Source organism: Cydia splendana, chromosome 24 (genome assembly GCF_910591565.1).
Source record: "Cydia splendana chromosome 24, ilCydSple1.2, whole genome shotgun sequence".
In the NCBI taxonomy this organism is placed as follows: Eukaryota; Metazoa; Arthropoda; class Insecta; order Lepidoptera; family Tortricidae; genus Cydia; species Cydia splendana.
In genome coordinates, this window is record NC_085983.1 from 6345965 (window position 1) to 6369624 (window position 23660).

A 23660-nucleotide genomic window follows, 5' to 3' on the forward strand; every position below is an offset into this window, starting at 1 on the left:
TGTTTAGGTTTCTGCAATAAGTTCGATGACATTTTCGAGTAAATCAAAAGACAGAAATCATTTAGGTAATTAAATATTCAATATACAAATTAATAATGTAAATATTAACTAATATTTAAATTATTTTCCTCCGTATAGCTACGTCCCTTAAATCGGATTACGTTGTGCACCAAGCATAAGCAATGTTAACCCTTTAATGTTTTCTGCTTTTAAGCACATAAATGAGTTCTTAGGGGTAATATAAAGTACAGAAAAATAATAAAAAAAATATTTTGTATATGATCTTCTAGAAAACATATGTTAAGAATACTCAACATTGCCCAACTTTCACAATATCACCATTGGCAACCAATGTTGAGTACTCTCAACATTGCGCATGATTTAGAGATAATGAAGAAATAAAAAAATTATAGTTTTTAATAAAAAGTTTCTATTGAGCGTCATGAAAAGAGTAGAAACCATTTGTTTTTGCTACTAGGCGAGACATAATATCAATTTTGAATATGTTCGTATATCTTATTTTGCAATACGTTCAAGGTGTACACTGATTTTATATACTGAACTACAAGATGTGGAGGTCTTGAAACTTGAAGCTTCTAAAAAAAACAGGGCCCAGCCCTGTTTTTAGGTTTCCATACCCAAAGGGTAAAAACGGAACCCTATTACTAAGACTCCACCACAGTCTGTCACCAGGCTGTATCTCATGAGTCATGAACCGTGGTAGCTACAGCTACACAGTTGAAAATTTCGCAGATGATGTATTTCTGTTGCCGCTGTAACAACAAATACTAAAAAGTACGGAACCCTCGGTGGGCGAGTCCGCCTCGCACTTTTCTAGTTTCTTTTTAGCAGCTCCATTGCTAGTTGTGTTGTAGTCTTAATTTATTCAGTAGCATAGTCTTGTCAGTAGCTCCTGCTTGTCGCCGATACAACAACCAGCCATTATTTAGGTACTTTTATCTATAAAATCTGGATATCCAAAGAAGTTCGTAAAGCTCATTCGCCAATTCCACGATGGTATGAAAGCGCAGGTTCAACATGAAAACGAACTCTCTGAGGAGATCCAGGTTACAAGCGGAGTGAAGCAGGGATGTGTCATGGCACCCACTCTATTTGCCATATACATGCTTCTCAGTGGAGACAACTAAATGTGAGGGGCCTGAGAAAGGTGTCTTAAAGGTTCAGGGCGAAGTCTAAAGTGCGACGAGTCTCCATATTAGAGATACTCTACGCTGACGACGTATGCCTTATGTCTGGCAGTATGGCGCATCTCCAAAGCTACGTTGATGCATTAAACCGCTCTTGCCAACAATTCGGGCTGGTAATAAGTATTTCTTAGACACAAATCCTCAACAACCACCCTGTGGAGTTGAATCTGATTCAAAACCACTGAATCTAGATGGGACCACTAGATGAAGTCTTATTTTAAATATCTTGGGATCCCTATACGACATGACAACACCCTGGCTTCAGAAATACCATCTCGCATCGCCAAATCCGCTCCCATGATATCAAGTTTGAGACTAAGATAAGCATCTATAAGGCCGTAATAATCCCAGTCCTATATGGCGCAGAGACACGATACCTGTACAAGCCAGATATCAAAAGACTAGACACGCACCACCTAAGATGTCTAATGTTTAGGTACTCAGAATTAAATGGCAGGACCGTATTCCAAACTCTGAGGTTCTGCGTCGTTCCGGGATGTACGGCATGGAGGCACTATATTGATGCAGCGTCAGCTCAGGTGGTGTGGGCATGTTCTTCGGATGGACGATCGCCGCCTGCCTAAAGCTATATTCTACTCAGAATTAGCAGAGGGCAAGCGGAAGCACGGCGGACATGCTCAAGCGTCACCTAAACGTGTGTGATATCGATCCTGCACGTTGGGATGGGAAGAGCTCGCTGCAAAACGGTCATCTTGGCGGTCCACCATCTTTGAATTCATCAAGTCGTGGATGTTGCATCGTCCCTTATATTAACCTTATCTTCGCACTGTTAAAATTACTTAACAGCCTAACAAGAATGTACTTTATTCATAGCGTCGCAGTGTTAAGAATGCTCAACATGCGTTACACTAAGTATATTTCTACGAATCTCGCAATGTTGAGCATTCTCAACACGCATAATGGTAACCCAGTCCTGTGTTAGTTAGGCTTCTATTGTGTTATAAAAACATAAAAACACAAAGCACACACCCTCAAGAACACATTGTAATAGTATTTCAATCGACATTATAGGTATAAATATTTTTTAATATTTTTTAATTAACTAGCGTCCTGAGGTCAATTGCTGTCGTGGCACCATTTTGCCATTAACTGTCAAAATACGTGCGCCTGGGCAATAATCTCACTCGTCGAAGATGCGTTAGGTTTTAAACTATCATTTTATTAAAAAAAGTACTGAGTTTAAGTGAAAATTACGTTGCAATATTTGTTTTTGATTCTAATGTTAAGCATACTTAACATTGCGAATTAAAGGGTTAAAGAGTATTTACAAATAAAATCTTACAAATAAAAGCAGTAAAATCTTTTAAATACGAAATAATGTAACTATTAGTCCATTTCTCTCTTTTTTCTTTTAATTCAAAATTAATGCAGAAACCTAAACAGATGCTTTCATAAATTCAAATCATCCCCACCCTTTCAAGCACACCGCACCAAAAATCAAGGTGGCTCCCGTTCCTAAAATGATTTAAGGGTTCTAAGGACTCACTATGCTAAAGGGGATCTCATCATCATCAAACGCCGTAATTCTCATAGCTGTAACTCATATCTTTGTATACTATTCAGTGAGCTGGTGGTCGAAAGTAGGTCTACATTTCATTTTTTTTCTCTATATTTTTAGACATAAATATGCTATGTGTATACTTTTTAAAACGAGGAATAGTAGGGCTTTTTCATGAAATTTTTGTTTTTTGTGTATATAGAAAAATAAGAAAAATTTTGGCATTTATTCGAAAAAAAATTAAAAGGATTTTTTTATTTTTAGTTTTTTTTTTCAAATTATTTATATGAAACCGTATAAATTTAATATCATAAATGAATTTAGCATCCTTGATTTACCCGAAAATGATACCAAACTTGCGCACATAGCCAAACAATTTTTTTACAAATTTCGGAGGGCACCCCCCCTTAAGTCAAAATTTTGCATCAAAAATCCGGTTGGCTCCCCTTCCTAAATCAATCTGTGAGTCAAAAGGAGCAACTCTGCAAAAGGAAATTCCATCATCATCATTTGCCGTATATCACACTTTTTTGTCGTGAGCTCCACGTACTATATGCGTGAATGTGAATACCCATAATAACTCCGATCTAATGCCCCATCTTGAGTAATAATTTTTTGTTTCATAAAATCTGGGTGCGGGACACTCCCACCGAACATCATTTTTGGCATTTGAATTTTTTTTTCTTGTATTATATAAATAATAAATAAATAATTTGATAGTGTCCCAGACAGAATATAGGCTGAAGATCATGCTTAAATTAATTCAGATTTATTGAACAGTAAATTCAATCATTTATTGCCTCGGACACGTAAAAATGGCCCTCCTGAGAAATACCCATAGTATAGACGACAGATAAATCTTAAAAGTTCTCTGGGCATTTAGAATTGCTCATAAATATACTAAAATAAAATACAATATACACTGTTCTGATAACAGCGACACCAATACACACAATAATAATATTATTACAAAGGTCAGTCCAAGATGTCACCACGCTAAGGCCGTCAACCAAAATATATGTTATACAAATTATGTTAAAAATTTTGGAATCCAATTAGACTTAGACCACGCTAACTTTGCACAAACTTGGCAGACTGAATAGGTACATATAAATATATATAGGTAGCAACGGCACCAGTCATGGGGCATTTAACAGGAAATTTGGAGTATTTGTGATATTTCCCTGATACATGTAAAACTTCCACCGCTTAGCGTGTTAAAAGATGAATGTCCTATCCTTCTTTCAGGTTTCAGGCGTGTTAATAGTTTCCACATATCAAAGAGAATTTAGAAAAAAATCTCTTTGCACATATTTAACAAATTAAAACTGTTTTTTTTTTTTACTCCAGTCATGGACATGAACAAGTGTTTAATTGCGAGGGCCGTAGGCGGCTTTTTGGCGTAGGGACGTGACTCTTAATGATGAGGTACCATGCTGAGTTAGCGTGTTAGTCCGTTCACGACAAAAAAGTGCGATTTACGGGAAATGATGATGATGGATTTTCCTTTTGCAGAGTTGCTCCTTTTGACTCGCAAATTGATTTAGGAAGGGGAGCCAACCGAATTTTTGATGCAAAATTTTGACTTAAAGAAAATTAAAAAAAAATATGTTTTGCTATGTGCTCAAGTTTGGTACTTATCATTTTCGGGTAAATCAAGGATGCTAAATACATTTCTGATTTTTTTTCTACGGTTTCATATAAATACTCTCTGCAGCTGTTGTGACTTTTTTAGAGACGTTCTACGTACTGATGTGGAAGACTCCACATCAGACGTCATTATCGATAATTCATTAAAAATAAACTAATGGCAAAATGGTAACTATTGTTTTATATAACGATCATTCCATTTATAATTTAATAAATTGTAAAATAGGTTTAAGATAGAATATATAAAATAAAATACATACTTAATAAATATTTAATAAACTTTAACGAAGTCAAAGTTTCTTACAATTTGTACTTAGGCTCACAAAAAAAACTTAACAATCAACAACCTAGAAGTTGTTGATTGTTAAGGTTTTTTAATTAAATAATTTATTTTTCGTGTGCATATTAAAATAAGAAAAATATAGGCTTTTATTACGAAACAAATAAAATAGCAAAATTGTATTTTTAATTTTTTCAAATTATTTATATGAAACCGCATAAATTAAATATCAGAAATGAATTTAGCATCCTTGAGTTACACGACAATGATACCAAACTTGACCACATAGTAAAACTTTATTTTTTACAAATTTCAATTAGCTCCCCTTCCTAAATCAATCTGTGAGTCAAAAGGAGCAACTCTGCAAAAGGAAATACCATCATCATCATTTGCCGTATAATTAAGTGAACACCAGGGACTATGTTGAGTTAGTTTAGACTCTAGGTAACCTACTCGTAGGTAATAATTAACCAATGTGACCTTATGTTCTGCGTCATATCTCATATATAAGTTTCAAGACAATACATAGTTTTTGATATTGCTCATTATCACTGCATCTGGCTTAGAAAGCAGAAGTGTACATAACTGTGTATTTTAATAAAACCCTTACTGCGTAGGTAGTAAACCCTGCGTTAACTAAAGGGTCTGGCCGCAATCCTATTGTGAAACTGCCCCTGGCTGAAGTGTATACCTTTCTTAGGTGCGTTTATTTGTCTTATTATAAGATATCGTTTTGCCAAATTCCAAGCCTAGAATCCTCTTGGTTTGGCCAAAAAAAAATTGTTTTTAACCTTTTTTACTTTTTTGTAGCTAAACTAGTGGATCGATTGTTTTGAAATTTGGATGTTACATGCACCTAATAGTAATTCATTTATTAAAAAATCGAGGTTCTAACTTGTTTATAAAGGCTTAAAAAAATATTTTTAATTTTTTAAACTTTTTTTGAATACTTGAGAGATAGCGACAACCTCATTTTTAGTTATTAAATGCAGAATATATTATTGCATAAAATATATTTTTTGTAAAATAATCCATTTGGGGCAACAAGGTAAAAATATTTTACTTAATAACTTATATCTCACATTTACAAATAATGTGAAAACAACTAATACACGATGATTTTTAATCGGTGATCAGGAGTAGAAAAATATTAATATCTAGCCCAAATTAAACTTATTAGGCTAGATCTCACGTAATTATCTCATTGTTTAATTAATTAAAAGTTAAAACTAAAAACCACTACTAAATACATGGTTATCCTACATGAAGTAACTACGATACGTCAAGTGCCATCGATATGGCGGGATATTTGACGGATCTATGACTTTGTTTATGCATATGACAATGACAATGACAAGTTATTACTCATAAATTATCAATTGCCATTAAGTTTGTAAAGAGGTTATAACTCATAGATACCGATTAGTAGAGTGACAAGGATTTTAGGATAAAATTGATCTCAAAATTAAAATTATGAAAAAAAGAACAAGTTTATTTCCATGTAATTACGACTTCAACGTGATCTACATCAATTACTGAGTTAGAAAAAAATGTTCCTGATCACCGATTAAAAATCATCGTGTATAAAAATCGAATAAGTTATAATTTATTTATTTTTGGTTTTCATACAACGTTGAAAAAATTCTAAGTGGTTGAGCACCCCCTTGTAGTTGAGATAAAGTTACAAAACTTGGTGTACATTATCAGCATAATAAGTGTAACCAAATAAGGGGGTGCCGCTTCTTCTAGCTAGAGTTTGAATTTTTCTCTTACACCCTAAAGTACGTAAGTAGGACGGCCTGTATGCATTAGTAAGACTTTTTTGCCTTGTTGCCCCAAATGGATTTTTTTACAAAAAATATATTTATGCAATAATATATTCTGCATTAAATATACTTGGTCAAGCAGATCTTGTCAGTAGAAAAAGGCGGCAAATTTGAAAAATGTAGGCGCGAAGGGATATCGTCTCATAGAAAATTTGAATTTCGCGCCTTTTTCTACTGACAAGATTTGCTTGACCAAGTATAACTAAAACTTGAGGATGTCGCTATCTCTCAAGTATTAAAAAAAAAGTTAAAAAAATTAAAAAAATATTTTTGTGCTTTTATAAACAAGTAAGAACTTTGATTTTTTTTTAAATGAATAACTATTAGGTGCATGTAACATCCAAATTTCAATTCAAACGAACCACTAGTTTAGCTACAAAAAAATAAAAAGGATTTTTAAAAAATATTTTATTTTTGCAAACCAAGGGGATTCTAGGCTTGGAATTTGGTAAAACGATATCTTATAATAAGACAAACCTAAGAAAGGTATACACTTCAGCCAGGGGCAGTTACACTAAAGGATTGCGGCCAGACCCTTTAATTATTTATTAAATTTAATCGAGTTAAAAATCTGGTATTTCGACCCAACTAAACATTTATTGAAGCGGGATTAATCAAAATATTACATTCGCTTCGGTTATTTTATGTGATTTAACCATCAGGTCTTAGAGAACAGGGGGATGATCTGGCAGCTGTTATTGGTGGCGTTGGCGCTGGGCGCGGCGTACTACCGCTGGTCGCGCAGGCGGCTCTACAAGCTCGCGGCTGAGATACCGTGCTTACCGGACAGCTACCCCGTCATCGGACACACACACTTCTTTGCTGGCAGTAACGAAGGTAAAACTTGTAGTTCATAATGATAAACCAATTTGAAAAAAGAAAAGAATAGATTAGGAAAACGTTACTTTGACATATGAATGAAATAACTTGAAGGCTGACAAAACAATGCTATTTGGCCCTGAGATCCTGAGATAGTGTCGCTACAAGCAGCTTATGGCCATGTCAACGGTCATGTCAATACATGTATTAAGGCAATGTCAACGGTCATATCAACAACTAATTTCAAAGCATTTTTTTTAATGCTAAGCATAAATGTCTTATTGTATTCAATAGTTACCGTCATTATAGCCAACTTTGCCACCAGGGGAAGCTTTGCCCAAAACCACAATTTTAAACAAATTCGTTAATGTAGAAAAAATTAAAATACTTATGGCCACCCTGCTATTTTTAGCAGAAAATAGGTTAAATTAGTGACAAAACTATATACCAAACATGTGCACAACTTGACTTGGGAATTTTCAGCGAGTTGTCAAATATAGGGTATCTTTCGGCGGGCAAAAAATTGTTGCAAAATGAATGCAAGTAGAAAAAAATTGAGAACCCTTTGACAAATATTTCCGGGTTTCAGTTATAAATAAAACATGAAGCATAGATTATGTCCATTGAGGTTTAATCTAAAAAGGCCTAAAGACACAAAAGTTTTGGCGGTGGGCAATGTAATCCGGTAATTTACAGACCTATGGATGCCAACATTGCCCACCGCCATAAACGGCTTAGGGTTGTCACTTTTAACAAATGTACCCAACTTCGCAAGGGGCTATTCATAAATTACGTCATTTCAATTTAGGGGGGGGGGGGGTCTGGGCATCGGATGACGGTAGCATGAAGTAGGAGGAAATGGGGTCATTTGAAGCATGATTTTTGGATGATTATAGGGGGGGGGGGTCAAAAATCGTCAAAAATCGATGACGTAATTTATGGACAGCCCCCAAGTAAAAGAAGGTTATGTTTGTACACTAAAGTAAGTTTATAAATATATACTGTATTTGATTGGTCTTATCATACTTTATTTAGACGTTTTATCCCTTTAACGCATGAAAATACAGCTAAACTCATATTTTAGGCCATTAAACTATTGTAACAGGTTTTCTCAAGGTGAGTCTTGTATGGAAATGGCCAAAAACGGGTAGGTAACATTGCCCACCAAATTTATTCAAAAGTTTTTACACTTATCGCCAAGTTATTAACAGGGGACGGTAGGATAAAACGCCAAAAAAGTGGGTAAAAACTTGATTTAATTTTTTTTTCTTCAATTAAACTGATGCGTTTGATCACTATGGACGTGCTGAGCAAAAAAAATCATATGATGTGATATTTTTTTTTGCGAAAATCGTGTATTTCCAAAAAAAGCGGGCAAAGTTGGCTATAATGACGGTATTTGTTTTACAAGGGGGCAAAGTTGTTGTTTAACCTCTCGTGCTAATATTGATACCCGAGCAAGCGGAATATTCCAAAATATGAATCGAAAAATGGAAGCTTGAGCATTGCGAGGGTTTCAAGGCACCATGGTTAAATAAATTTTGCCACCGAGTGAAACACAACATTTTTCACCACACCAACACAAGGAAAATAATAACTGTAAAATATCAAACAAAATCAAAATGAATGTTATAAAATATGTATCATTAAATTTTCATTTAAAAGTCAATTCTTCCAGCAAAAAGAAGAAAACAACTCAAAATTTGCATTTGAATACTTTGCCTCACATGTGGATAAAATGCAACTTTCTTATCAGTTTTTGAACAATCAAGAGAGCTTTTACCAGCTGGTATGGTGAATAATATTTTTTTTTATGTAGGTAATCTTAGACAATCGTTTTTGGCATTTTTTTGTAAATTTGTTTATAATTGCTAAATCTTTTCTTGTTGTTTACGTCGATAACAGTCGATGATTTTTCAATATGGAAGGTAGAGGTACCGTCCTATATATATATAGGTACTTAAGTACTATACTCTTTGGGTAGGTACCGTCCATATTTTTCATTATCAGTTCTTAAAGAGTACATTCGGAAGATCGCGGGGTACTCGGATGAGACTAGATAGATAGGCCAAAGACCCCTATTCGACAAGCGACGTTTGACGTATCGTGTTGATGTCCCGTTGATGTGGGAAGAAAAATAAGTTCTCGAATACGTACAATGTTAAAATTTGACATTATACGTATCCACACTTTGGTGACAACCAAACCAAACCACCCCGAGTTCAGAGTTCAGTTTCGGTTGTACCATACTATCCACAGTTGATCGAATCAACACTTGATGCAATAAAATCATCTGTTGATTTGACGTGGATGCGAAATCTGACAGTTGTAGATGTCGAATTTGGCCCCAGGATAGACACTTTGCATTATTCTATTTAGCTGAAACATCACATACCTACGTATGTAAATTGGGTGAAAATGAAATAGTATGGTACCATTAAGCTTATCTGATGATGGAGACAGGTAATTGCCATAGGAACTCTGTGATAAAACAACCTAATTGTGTTTGGGTTTGTTAGAATTGTCTCGATGAAGTACTACTTGCCTGTTGAAAGAAAAGTACAGTCAGCGATAAAAGCTTGTATCGAAGATGAATTTTTCGACAAAAAACATTGCTAGTTACACCAAAATCGGCTTCACTTAACTTCAACTATTTTTTTCATTACTCAATGAGTTCGGCTAATTATTTTTCTCAGTGTGTTCAGATATTTCTGAGCACCTTGGCCGCTCCGATGTATCCGATGGCGACCGTACGTATTTTCCTTTTGTTTTCAGATATTATGCAAGCGTTACAACACGTCGGTCGAATATCAAATGATCACGATGGCCTTACAAGTTTTTGGGTGACCAATAGGCTGTTTGTTAGTAAGTATAATAAAATTAACGCTTTACTTATTACTGCATGGCATATATTTTTTCTCCAATATGCTTGGAAATGTTCACCTTATTGTAGCAAAAATAGTACGGGAAGTTCTTCTTTATTGTCAAACTCTAATAAAAAAATATCATACTATCGCTGTCCTGTTCTAGCGGACGGGAAGTAAAAAAAACACTACAGTAATAACTTATTACCGTAGTGTTTTTTACTTTTTTAAATAAAAAACGCAAACAGCCAATTATTATAGCCACGGGCCGCGTCTACACGACCCGATCAGCTACGAGTATCATTTCAAGCTAAAGGATTGAGTGAGATAGTAAGATAAACGACCTTACATGTCTCGTTCTTTAAGGAGACCGTTGTCCTCGTGTATGATCGTGCGAATACTGCTTAATAAAATCAAAGATTTTTTCTAAGGATCTGATCCGTGTTCATAAAGCTTATAGTGCACAATTATATTGAATGAACGAATATTGAATGGTACTGAGTGGCAGAATAAGTTTGTGCCTTTAACTTTTAAAAATTAATTAAAGAGGGAAATTGTTTTTGACATTTTTGATGTGAAGGTTCGATTTGAGTGAATTATTATTTTACCTTATTACCTCGCATGTTTGGAGAAAAGCACTATCTATGCCTCGACAGGAATAGCAATTCCAATAACTCATCCACGACTTGGTCTTTCCCGGCCTCTGCAATAATGTACTATTAGGGTTCCGTACCTAAAAAGGAAAAAAAACGGATCATTATAGGATCACTTAGTTGTCCGTCCATCCGTCCGTCTGTCTGTCAAGACCCTATCTCGGGAACGCGTGGAGGTATCAATTAAGTTGAAATTAAAACCATATAGGTACTTAGGTCTTTAGTCCCTTGAAGCTGTGAAAAAGTGTTTGATATTTCGTCCTCATAATTACTATTACTGTTTTTCACATAGCTTGGGTACGGTGACAGCTGACAAATCAACACAATTTTGGGTTATTCACACTAGTTACCACCAAGTTCTTACCAGTGGTAACTACTGGGAATTTTTTTCCCACCTTTTACCATTGGTAACTACTGGGAAAAAAAAATCCCAGTAGTTATCACCAAAATATTGTTACAGTTAAATACTAATAAAAACAGTATAAATATGTACAGGGTGTTTTTTTATAGTCACCTGCAATAATTTGTGAGGTGAATATGTAGGTCATACTAAACAAGTTTTACTGTGGAACCAATACCGAAATCGCGAAAAAAATTTACTCTCCCATACAAATATCAACATCAGACCAGTCAAATTGTGACACAGCCAATTTTTTTAAAATACATTTTGCATTAATAAATTATTATAAATTAATATGTGTTTCATTTCAGTAAACTGTCTTGAAAATGACCAAAAATACTGAAACAAACTCTTTAATTAATAAAATCACTTGAAAAATAATCTAAAATTTAGATTCTAATTGGACGATTAAATTTATCCTAACAAATATTTTAATTTTTGCTCTTGTAACGGTTAAACTGTTTTAATATTTTTGATCACCCTTAAGGCAGTTTCCTAAAACACTAAACTTATAATTATTTATTAAAGCACTCTATATTTAAAATGTCTTTATTAGTATTGAACTGTAACAATATTTTGGTGGTAACTACTGGGAAAATAAATTCCCACCTTTTACCAGTGGTAACTACACTAACTACTGGGAATAAAAATTCCCAGTAGTTACCACTGGTAAGAACTTGGTGGTAACTAGTGGGAATAACCCACAATTTTGCGTTTTAAGGTTATAAAATGGAGATGAGTAGATGACAACTCACTGTACCCAAGATATGTGAAAAATATTATAGTCTCTCACACAAATAGTTGTTTGACAGGTATGACAGACCCTAAGGCTATCGAGGTGGTGTCCAAAGCGTGCCTGGACAAAGATGAATTCCTAATGAAGTATATGCGAACCGCAATAGGCTACGGATCTATATTTGCCCCAGGTAAATACAAATCTTAATAAATGAACCAAATTTCATATGTTTATGTTTTATAGATTTTGAGTTACGTAGGGGTCAAGAGTAGGTCACTACGCAGAGTATTGGTATTGGAGTAGGTGATTAAAATTTCACCTTGTACAAACTTTCAGTGCAAACTTATTTCATATCACGTGACTCAAACCGTTGCAGTAAACATTTGGCACCCTCGTCGCAAAATCAACGCGCCCTTCTTCAGCCGGAAGAACCTCAACCAGCTGGTGCCAGTGTTCGACGCGAAGAGTTCCATCATGGCCGACCTGCTGCGGGCCGAGGCGGGGGGAGCCGACTTCCCCATCTGGAGATACATCACCACGTTCACGTTCGATACAGTTTGCGGTATAGAAAGAAGCTTAGCAAAGAATAAATAATCATACTAGGTATAGAAGACTCGCTCTCTAACAAAACGCGTCTGTTACGATCAGGACAGATATGGCTGCTAGGTGGCGACAGCGCCACGCGCGGCTTATGGCTAGCAACCAAAATTGGTGTGGAACGGATGTACTTGTAGCTACCTGTTGCAAAGCGACGAAATCGCGGAGTGAGCCACGCCTGGTTTAGCGCGAAGAATTTCATACATTCCTTTAAGTTTCCGATTTAAGCCACAAGATGGCAGAACCTACAACACACAGGAGAGGCGTTAAGTGTCAATGTCAAGTTTAAATTTCCGATTTAAGGGGACCACTGATTAACAGTCCGCCGTACGTTATCGGCCTGTCAGTTAGAACAAAATTTTGACAGTCCCGAACAACTGACAGGCCGATACCGTCCGGCGGACTGTTAATCAGTGGGCCCCTTTAGATCCTAAGATGCCAGACCAAAGAATATAATAGTCACTAGGAGAACAACGGTAACTCCATACAAAAAAATGTCCCCTTCCGTTTATACGTTTATACTTATGGCGCCCTCGTTGTGTACCAATGGAACTAAAGTTGACAACCGGTTTAGCCTGGCGGGTATTGGTAGGTAGTAATTCTGTTGATAAACATATTTGTTATCTTCATATCACGAAGTATATGAAAGATGCAAATAAACCCTTATTTTTTGGTATTATCAATTGATTTAAATAAAATGCATATTTATGTTTATAACATTGTCTTGTTTATTAAAAAATGTTTTACATATAGAAATATACAAAGAAAATTAAACCCTGACAACTTAATAAAAAAATATACATTAATAAAGCGCATTCTCAAAGTTTTCAGTATAATACAAATAACTTTAGGCATGCCTACCTATTACATTTTACACACACAGATACACTACACTTTACACACGGCATTTTACACAGATTACCAACTTGTATTCATACATTTCTTCACGGCTAATTAATACCCTTTCCAGATGCGTTATGACGCTGTTCCTTCTGAACCCACTAAAGCTGTGAATTTCACTCAAATATGTATCTTTAATAGCCGTTGCTCCGCATTTAGCACATTTTCTATGTGCATTGCTGTAATCCATGTAGGTACAGACTTACAGAGTCTTAAGTGGTAGTACCGCTACGTTGTATTTATTATTTAAAGATATAATAAATAAAATTTTCGTTATGAACTTTAACCACAGCAGTTGGACAGAGTCATTGACAAATCTTCTTCTTCTGCCTCGCCTTTGTCCCGTTACACGGGGTCGGCTTTCCCAATCATGCGACGCCATCTATTTCTTTCTTGGGTGTCTTGCTCGTGAAGTCCCAATACCTTCATGTCCTTTCGGACATTCGTCATCCAGGTTGTTTGGGGCCTTCCAATTCCCCTCTTTTTTGTAGCGATGGAAAGACACTTTTTAACCACGTGATCGTCTGGTCTTCTCATTATGTGGCCGTACCATCTTAGTCTGGCTTCAGAAATTTTATGGGTTATGGGAGCCACTTTAAAACTCCCCCTTATATACTCGTCGCGCACTTTGTCTCTAAGAGTAACCCCGCCCGACCAGCGCAGCATACGCATCTCCGTTGTATGTATCTTTTGCTCGTGAATCTTGGTCGTCGGCCAGACTTCACATCCATACAGTAAAGCTGGCCTTACCGCAGTTTTATAGACTTTTCCCTTGGTCTTGATGGGCATTTTGGTATCACATAAAACTCCGGTTAGCGTACGCCACTTGCTCCATCCTGATGTCATCCTGTGTATGATGTCAGCATCAATTGTCCCATTTTCAGAGATAACTGAGCCCAGGTATTTAAATGTTTTTACTTGCGGGAGGTTTATGCCATCGAGGTTTATCGTAGCATTGGTGGGACTATTTGGGTTGAAGTTGCAGATCATACATTCGGTTTTTGTTCTACTGATGCGCAACCCATTGGTTTCTAGTGACTCTCTCCATTGTTCGAGGTTTTCTTGAAGCTCGTGTGGGTCTTTCGATATTAGGACTACGTCATCGGCATACAAGAGATTCCATGGTGTTGGTTTTTGTATTTTTGCAGTCAGATAATTCATCAATACATTGAAGAGTAATGGGCTTAGTGCGCTACCTTGATGTACACCTACTTTTATATTAAAGCTCTCTGAAAAACCCGCTGGGCTTCTAACCCTTGTTTGTACATCAGTATACATGTCCTTTATAAGTCGAACATAGCATTCATGGACACCGTGAGCTCTTAAAGCTTGCCATATGATCGTTCTCGGCACACGGTCGAAGGCCTTTTCAAGATCTATAAAGACCATCATCACGTTCTCCTTATTTTCACGGGCTTTTTCCATTACTAATCTTATAGCATGAATTGCATCTGTGGTACTCTTTCCCGGTGTAAAGCCAAACTGATTTTCAGTTATTTTGAAGACGTTTGATAGGCGTTGGCTCAGGATTCTTTCCCAAAATTTTAGGGTGTGTGACGTCAGTTTTATCCCACGGAAGTTTCCACAGTCCCGAACATCTCCTTTGTTTTTATAAAAAGGAACAAGCGTGCTCATACGCCACGTATCAGGCATTCTTTCACTTCTAAGGATATTGTTAAAAAGTTTACAAAGCCATACATCTCCGTCTTTGAGGGTTTTCCAGACTTCCGCTGGTATGTCGTCTGGTCCACTCGCTTTGTGATTTTTCATCTTAGAAATTGCTTTTCTAACTTCCTCTATAGTGATTCTATCGGCAGGTCCTTGTATTTTAGGTTCTTCTGTTTCTGGTTTTCGTGGAAATTCTTCATTTAAGAGTTCACTGTAGTACTTATACCACCGCCTACATATGTCCCTATCATCTGTGAGCAATACCCCTTTGTCATCTTTTATGTATTTCGTTGTGATTATATCTTTGGTGTTGTTGTGTCTATGTTTTGCGATTTTATAAATTTCAGTGTCCGTTGCTAGTTCTAGGCGTTTATACAAATTTTCATCAGCTTTGTCTCTTTCGATAGCCACTGTTCTTCGGGCATTTTTCTTTGCCTCCTTGTACAGCTCCTTATCTTGGCCCTGGCCGGTTTCCTGCCATTTCTTGAACAAGCGCTTTTTCTCAGATACCTTTTCTTTAGTGTTGCTGTTCCACCACTTGGAGTCCTTACCGTTACGAGGTGGGCCTTTGCTGATTCCTAGCACGTCTTTTGCCATAGTAACACATACACTTTCAAAGTTAGACCAAGTTCTATTTGGAGAGTCGTCCCTAGGGGGGTTTTCCTTCATAAAATTTCTAATTTGATTTTGAAACTTAGATCCTTTTTCTGACTGAAGTTCTTTCCACTTAGTTTTTTCTATTTTTAGAAACATCATTTTTATTTGCCTTTTAAGCTTGAGTGATGCTAATAGTAGTCTGTGTTGGCTAGTGAGTGGCTCTCCTGGAATCACTTTACAATTTTTGAATTGCTTGAGGTTCACTTTATTGGTAAGAATATAATCAATTTGCGTTTTTGCGTTTCCGCTTTTGTAAGTTATAAGATGCTCGTCCTTTTTTTGGAAGAATGTATTTACTACTGCTAAGTTGTGTAAGACGGCAAATTCTAAAATTGCTAATCCTGCGTTGTTTTGTTGCCCATACCCAAACCTACCATGATGGCCTTCAAAGCCATTCCTGTCTTTGCCCACATGCCCGTTTAGGTCTCCGCAGATAAGTTTTTGTTCATTTGTGGGGATTGTGTTTATATAGATACTTAATTCTTCCCAGAACTCCTGTTTATCTTTATCTGAGCATCCGGTTTGCGGCGCATAGACAGACACGACATTTAGGCATGCCTGCTTCTCTATAAAGCCAGCTTTATACCAATGATACGATCACTAATTCTATTTATCTCAACTATGTTTTGACTAAGGGTTTGATCTAAAATTATCCCAACTCCATTTCTGGAATTGTCTTTCCCATTATATATTAGTTTGTAACCCTTGCCAATGTTGCGTGATTTAGCCCCTTTCCATCTTGTTTCCTGTACACAGCAGATATTTATGTGGCGTCTCTCTAAAATATCGCTTAGCTCGGCACTGCGTCCAGTCATGGTGCCAATATTCCATGCAGGTTGCAATGCGGATCTGGGACATTGACACCTTAATTGTTTCGGTGTTTTTGATTTTCGTCGCTTATGGGGTACGCCCTAGCATTTAATGCAGTATCATCGCCAACGTCGCTTACGGGGGACGCCCTAACATTATTTCTCCTCTTTTCTTTTGTACTTTGTCTCATGATTGGTATGTTGGATTGGCTATAGCTTTATGGCCGGTTGCCGCCTGACGCCAAGACTATAGTCTGTCTGACAGACCTGGGTGCCGCCGTTGGCCATAACTATAGGCTCGTCCGCCGCCATCCCTACTGTGCGCCCTAGCCCGACACACAGCACAATCGTCGACCTTGACTCCAAATATGTCAGAGCAGCCCGACGTAGGGGTTTTTTTTACGAAGTTACCTTCTTCGGCCTTGTTGGTCCGCGGGAGTTATTTTATTTGGCTCCTACCCTCCAGGCACCACTTGCGAGGCACCTGGTGAGCGTTCCCTTATCCGCCGCCTAGGGACGCGTTCTCTAGGGGTGAGGCTCCCCCGAGAACAGAGTCATTGACAAATATATTTTTTTATTTTGGTGGCTATTAGACGTACCTACCCTCCATATATTTTATGAGCATTGATAAAGACAGTTGGAAGTTGGTTGGAAGCAAATATTAATTATAAAACTTAATCGCGTGTAATTAAGTTTTAAGTGTTTTAAGTCCCGTTTTATGATTCATAATGTAAAAAATTCGTGAAAATTTAAATCAGAGTAATGTTGGGAGCAATGTTGCTGTAGAAAAATGTTTTTATCTTTATTACTGGCAACTTTTTCTAGGAGGCCAAAGCACTCATAGAAGCTTCAGGCGCACACATGCGCAATTATAAAATGACATAATTTTCTTAGAAAGTGAACAGGCCTTGTGCCAGACCCTCTAACGTGAGCGGTCCCTATAGTTGGCGAGCCAATATGAGTCGCTTAACTTCAAAGTCGGGTAAATCCATCTGTCAGATTATGCGATTTTGGTATTAAGAAAAGGTAATAGGGTAGTTATTTGCTGAGAGGGTAGAATGGATTTACCCGACTTTGAAGTTAAGCGACACACAAATGAGGGCCGAGTACGAAATGTAATCTGAAAGGAATCAAACTTAATGTATTCCTGTAATGAGGAATCGACATTGATTCCAATTACTAGTACCTAATTGTAATACATGAGCGCCTTTGAAGATCGTCATCATCATCGTGAATCTGAGAGAATGGGCCGTAGCCGCGCCCGTCAGTTGACGTCGTCAAAGAGTTAATAATATAAGTTCATATTTTTTATGTTTACAAGAAATACCTTCACTATACTATCTTCATACCACACACACTCTATCTCACTCACACTTGCACAGTAGGGGGAGTGGTCATGGTATAAATATGGCCGACCGTTCTAGACAGGTCATTCCGTAAATTCCGTTGCCGGGCGTCACACCGTCAACAACTCCTGAGGATGCCTCGTAGAGAGGTGAAACACGTGTCGAGTATTATTCTTTTAGTGGTGGTTTGTTATATTTATTTGCGTATTTATTCTTGCGGTGGCAGGGTGGGAATATTAATTGCATGTAAAAAATACGCAAGTAAGTATAACCGGTTAGCACTGATTGACTAGCACGTTATCTTTTCGCGTATTAGCAAAGTAATATTTTGGTTTTAATTTATCCTATCTTGTTTTAGAAACTGCCCTGGACACTGAAATTAATACTCAAAAGTGCTCCGACCATTACTATCTTCTGCGCGCAATAGATGAATGCACGCAAATGTTGGCGAAGCGCATGTTGCAGCCGTGGCTGCACCCTGACGTCATCTACAAGAGGCTACCCCTGTACAAACGGTATCAATACCACTTGCAACGGGTATATACCTTTTTAGAGGAGGTATGATTCATCTTTGTATATCATCTGATCATATAATTTGTCTCTGTGCGAGTTCCGCAAACTTTGCCTGTTTATTTTTTAACATTGCTAATTTGTATCATGTTGCGAGGTTATCTAATAGGTAAATTTAATAAGAAAATAATCCGAATGATACATATTTCATAAAATACAGACTTTTTACAGTTCCAATTAGAACCATTATAACCATTTACCTACTCATTACCGTAAATTGGGGTGAGTTATGACAAATCCGAAGTTCCAACCTCAATAAAAGTTTTTTTTTTTATATTGGCACATTGATTTATCTATATGTTACCTACTTGAAAAGTGTTCCGGTAGTATGAACCTTAGTTTTTCAAAGATCTATCGTTTCATTTCATAGACTCAACGATAAACACAAAATAGTAGGAAATCCCACCTCACCCAGTAGTCGGGGAACAGGAACTGAGTGAGATAAGCCAATTACTAGAATTGACACAATATTACAATATAGCTTGATTCCTCAACAGAATAAAGTATTTACGTATCAATGTGATAACTCTGGTCTAAAAATACCATCTCACCCCCTACCATCTCTCCTCACCCCATAACATAACCCAACTGCCCTACTCTTCCCATTTTACGGTAATATATTTAATTCAAACTTTTTCTATTACCTAGTTATTTCTTACTTACAGAATATACAAAAGAGAAAGGAAAAAATTACTGAATATGGAGTTAAGAATTTTAGTAAGTATATACTCGTACCTACTTATAACACCTTCATTTCATACTATTAATCGAACGAGCGAGCGAAGCGAAGTGAAGTTCTTATCGAAAGAGCCAGCGAAGCGAAGTGAAGTTCTTACATTCAACTTTGAACACACGGCTAGCTAGGGGCACGTCCCGGCATTTCGATGTTTTTAAGCTGAACTATCAGAGGATAGTTTGATGGACAATAACTTAAGTAAATTTGTTCTAATTTAAATAAAATCGGGTAAACGCGTAGATGAAGGCATAATTTTTTAGTCATTAAATTTTGAGCAGGCTAATTCAAGGGGTTAGGGAGCTGTAAGAGCCTAGAAGGCCAAAAAGCTATTTGTGAGGGGTCTTGCTATTCTGGTCAATTTGTTTGCAAGAAAGTATGGTCGAATTTGGTATCAAATGAAAGTGCTCGGTTTATACATTTATAATATTGCTTTTTAATTTACGATATTATAATAATTGGTAAGATAACAACGAAATAAAATAAACATAATATAGGTAGGTATTTGACATTTGACAAGAAATATTACGGCTTACCACAGATACAGTTTATTTTAATATCTATGGTGACTTAAATCTATCAGTTAAGGGCTGCACAGACCTTGCAATAAATCGCACGCGGTTATCGATCCTTTGCCGAACCGCCGCGAGTGCTCAGTTCAGGGCGAACTACTAGTATATTTAAAGGGTGTCATTTAATCGATCTGCAGAATATTCTATTTTGATGCTTTAGTTTACGTAGTGCGAATACTGCACTACCAAGCCTGTCGCACAACGAGTCCACATGGTGTTTCCAATTTAATGTAGGTAGGGTCTAGCGTGAAATCTAGGAACCTACACTTGTCACTCATGGGTATTGGATACTGGAATGTTCACGCCCGTGACGCACCCGCCAGAGAACAGCATTACGTATAATTTTTTCATTTTGAGTATCAAACCGTTTGTCGAAAACTACGTTTGCAGATGAAGACAAAAAATAACATTTAGTGAATCTTAAATATTTTCCAGAAAACAACAATGAACTGTCACATTTCATCGACGTGGTAATCCAGTCTTCTGGAGGACTGGAGAAGGGCTACTCGGTCATGGAGCTGCGGGAGGAGCTGATGGTGTTCATGATCGCCGGGACCGACACGTCGGCCACCGCGGTCAGCTACACCACCGTGCTTTTGTCCCGGTACCCGGACGTGCAGGATAAGGTGTACCAGGAGTAAGTATACCTGAGCTGCTGGTGTTCATGGTCGCCGGGAGCGACACGTTGGCCACCGCGGTCAGCTACACCACCGTGCTGCTGTCCCGGTACCCGGACGTGCAGGATAAGGTGTACCAGGAGTAAGTATACCTGAGCTGCTGGTGTTCATGGTCGCCGGGAGCGACACGTCGGCCACCGCGGTCAGCTACACCACCGTGCTGCTGTCCCGGTACCCGGACGTGCAGGATAAGGTGTACCAGGAGTAATTATACCTGAGCTGCTGGTGTTCATGGTCGCCGGGAGCGACACGTCGGTCACCGCGGTCAGTTACACCACCGTGCTGCTGTCCCGGTACCCGGCCGTCCAGGATAAGGTGTACCAGGAGTAAGTATACCTGAGCTGCTGGTGTTCATGGTCGCCGGGAGCGACACGTCGGCCACCGCGGTCAGCTACACCACCGTGCTGCTCTCCCGTACCCAGACGTGCAGGATAAAGTGTACCAGGAGTATGTACATAAAATAATTAAAAATCCCTCTAAAGGTGCGTAAATTACGGCGCGACACCCTCGCTTCTTTGTGTGGACTCCACAAGCCAAGCAATCCCTCGGTTGGGCTGTCCCGTACACATTTTATTTCGTGTATATATTGAGTATATAAAATATATTTTTTAGTGTTTTAAGGTGATAAATTGATAATTACATATTTTTGTAAGCAAATTTTTGATCCTTTGTCATAGACATACTTGCAAATCGTCAGAAAATGCACATACGAGTCAACGGTAGATTAAATTAATGATTTTTCGCGCCATGTTCCCCTATTTTTGTCAGTTCTTATATAAGGGTTATTAAATCTATCCGGGCGCCAGATATTTCGTGCTATCTTGCTTCTTACGATGGGAAAATACTTTCTCTGGCCCTCTCAACAGAAAATGTCCGGCAACCAGATAAATTATCTTTTGTGTCGCGGCGAAGAAGAAACATAACTATAATTAAATGCGTTTTCATTGGATCGTGGTTCGCGTCCGTCTAACGTCTAAGTTTGGAGTGTTTTAGTTTGTTCGAAGTCTTCTTGATGCCTACTAAAATTTCCTACTGTAGACCGCCTTTGGCCCTTTCCTCATCTCTTAGTTATTAACTGATTGAATTGAGTTGTCTATATTGCTTTATCAGACTACACGAAGTGTTCGGCGAGTCGGACCGCGCCGTGGCCCTGGAGGATCTGCCAAAGCTGACGTATCTGGAGGCCGTCATCAAGGAGAGCCTGCGACTTTACCCCCCGGTGCCGGTAGTGGTGCGAGAGGTCCACGAGGATACAATTCTGCGTAAGTTTTCCGAATTAGTCACAAAGATATAGTCACTGTAAAAAAAAGTATCTTCGCTTTTGGAACTTTTATGTTATTTTTGCATAGCCAGGTAGCCAGCTCTTTCGATCCTAATACAAGCAAAAACAGTCCTAAAATGTCATACGCTTCAGTTAGACTCACGCTAGAATGGTACGGGTCTGGGCCCAGGCGTCTGACACTTCATTTTCTATACTTGGAAAGCATCACGCGATAACCAATCACTCGTCATAGAAAGCGAAGTGTTGAACTCATTGGCCTGGATCCGGACCTGAAACGAGCGTTAGTGATAGATTTTCACGATGACGTTCACACACGTGCACACGATAAGCGTGGCGTTCAAAAGGATGTGCTAATACAAGTATTTTAGCGTCAGGTACAACGCTGGTGGACGAGACGACGGTGATGTTCAACATCTGGGGTACGCACCGCAACCCCGCGTACTGGGGGCGCGACGCGGAGGAGTTCCGCCCCGAGCGGTTCCTGCAGGGCCCGCTGCAGCACCCCGCCATGTTCGTGCCCTTCAGCCACTCCGTCAGGAACTGCCTCGGTTAGTATACAACCCCGCGTACTGGGGGCCCGACGCGGAGGAGTTCCGCCCCGAGCGGTTCCTGCAGGGCCCGCTGCCGCACCCCGCCATGTTCGTGCCCTTCAGCCACTCCGTCAGGAACTGCCTCGGTTAGTATACAACCCCGCGTACTGGGGGCCCGACGCGGAGGAGTTCCGCCCTGACCGGTTCCTGCAGGGCACGCTGCCGCACCCAGCCATGTTCGTGCCCTTCAGCCACTCCGTCAGGAACTGCCTCGGTTAGTATACAACCCCGCGTACCTACTGGGGGCCCGACGCGGAGGAGTTCCGCCCCGAGCGGTTCCTGCAGGGCTCGCTGCCGCACCCCGCCATGTTCGTGCCCTTCAGCCACTCCGTCAGGAACTGCCTCGGTTAGTATACAACCCCGCGTACCTACTGGGGGCCCGACGCGGAGGAGTTCCGCCCCCAGGCGGTTCCTGCAGGGCCCGCTGCCGCACCCCGCCATGTTCGTGCCCTTCAGCCACTCCGTCAGGAACTGCCTCGGTTTGTATACAACCCCGCGTACTGGGGGCGCGACGCGGAGGAGTTCTGCCCCGACCGGTTCCCGCAGGGCCCGCTGCCGCACCCCGCCATGTTCGTGCCCTTCAGCCACTCCGCCAGGAGCTGCCTCGGTTAGTAAACAACCGCGCGCCGCATACCAATAGTCGCAGTCGGTAGTGACCTGGTGACCCTGTCTAATACGAGAGTCTCGGCAAAAAACCGACCTAATCGGAGAAGGGTGAGACGAAAAGAGTAACAGCGAGACGAGAAGGGAACAGGTAGGTACCCACTCGTTTTCGGCCTGTCTAAGGTTCTCTCGACGAGTGTGTCAGCCATAATAATATAAAGGGTTACGACTTTTCGTCGGACACTTTCTAATCCCTCGACTAAGTGCCACTTGCATTATTCCACTACCCGGGGGTTAACCGGTTAAACCTGGAGTTACCAGTACATTTTGACACTGGGTTAAAGATTTACGCTGAACCCCCGGTAAGTGGGATGGTGCAAGTGGCGCTAAGAAAGTTATATGTAATCTCTCAACAACATAGCAGTATCCTTCGAAAACGTAGATAAAACTTTAACACTTGTGTTCTCAGGTGCAACATACGCAATGATGTCGGCGAAGACGGCGCTGGCGAACCTGATCCGGCGCTACCGGCTGCTGCCGCCGGCCGGCGTGCGCGTCGCCGACCTGCAGCGCCCTCTGCCCGTCAAGTTCGACGTCATGATGAAAGCCGTCGACAATTTCACCCTTAGAATAGAAGAGAGGAACCAAACCAACATTTTATAAGCATAGTACAGCATGGATGCACCACAAAACTGGTGCCT

The 23660-nt window shown here is 39.2% G+C and overlaps 1 protein-coding gene across 1 annotated transcript; it reads left to right on the plus strand.

Annotated features, from left to right (window-relative positions):
• The first annotated feature begins 7147 nt into the window (after positions 1-7147).
• Positions 7148-23637, plus strand: LOC134802517 (cytochrome P450 4C1-like). The gene is made up of 10 exons (XM_063775195.1): positions 7148-7320; positions 10078-10167; positions 12032-12145; positions 12332-12517; positions 18291-18490; positions 19168-19219; positions 20243-20444; positions 21595-21746; positions 22135-22314; positions 23429-23637. The coding sequence occupies exons 1-10, from the start codon at positions 7164-7166 to the stop codon at positions 23620-23622; spliced, it is 1527 nt and encodes a 508-aa protein (XP_063631265.1). The 5' UTR covers positions 7148-7163; the 3' UTR covers positions 23623-23637.
• The last annotated feature ends 23 nt before the right edge of the window (positions 23638-23660 follow it).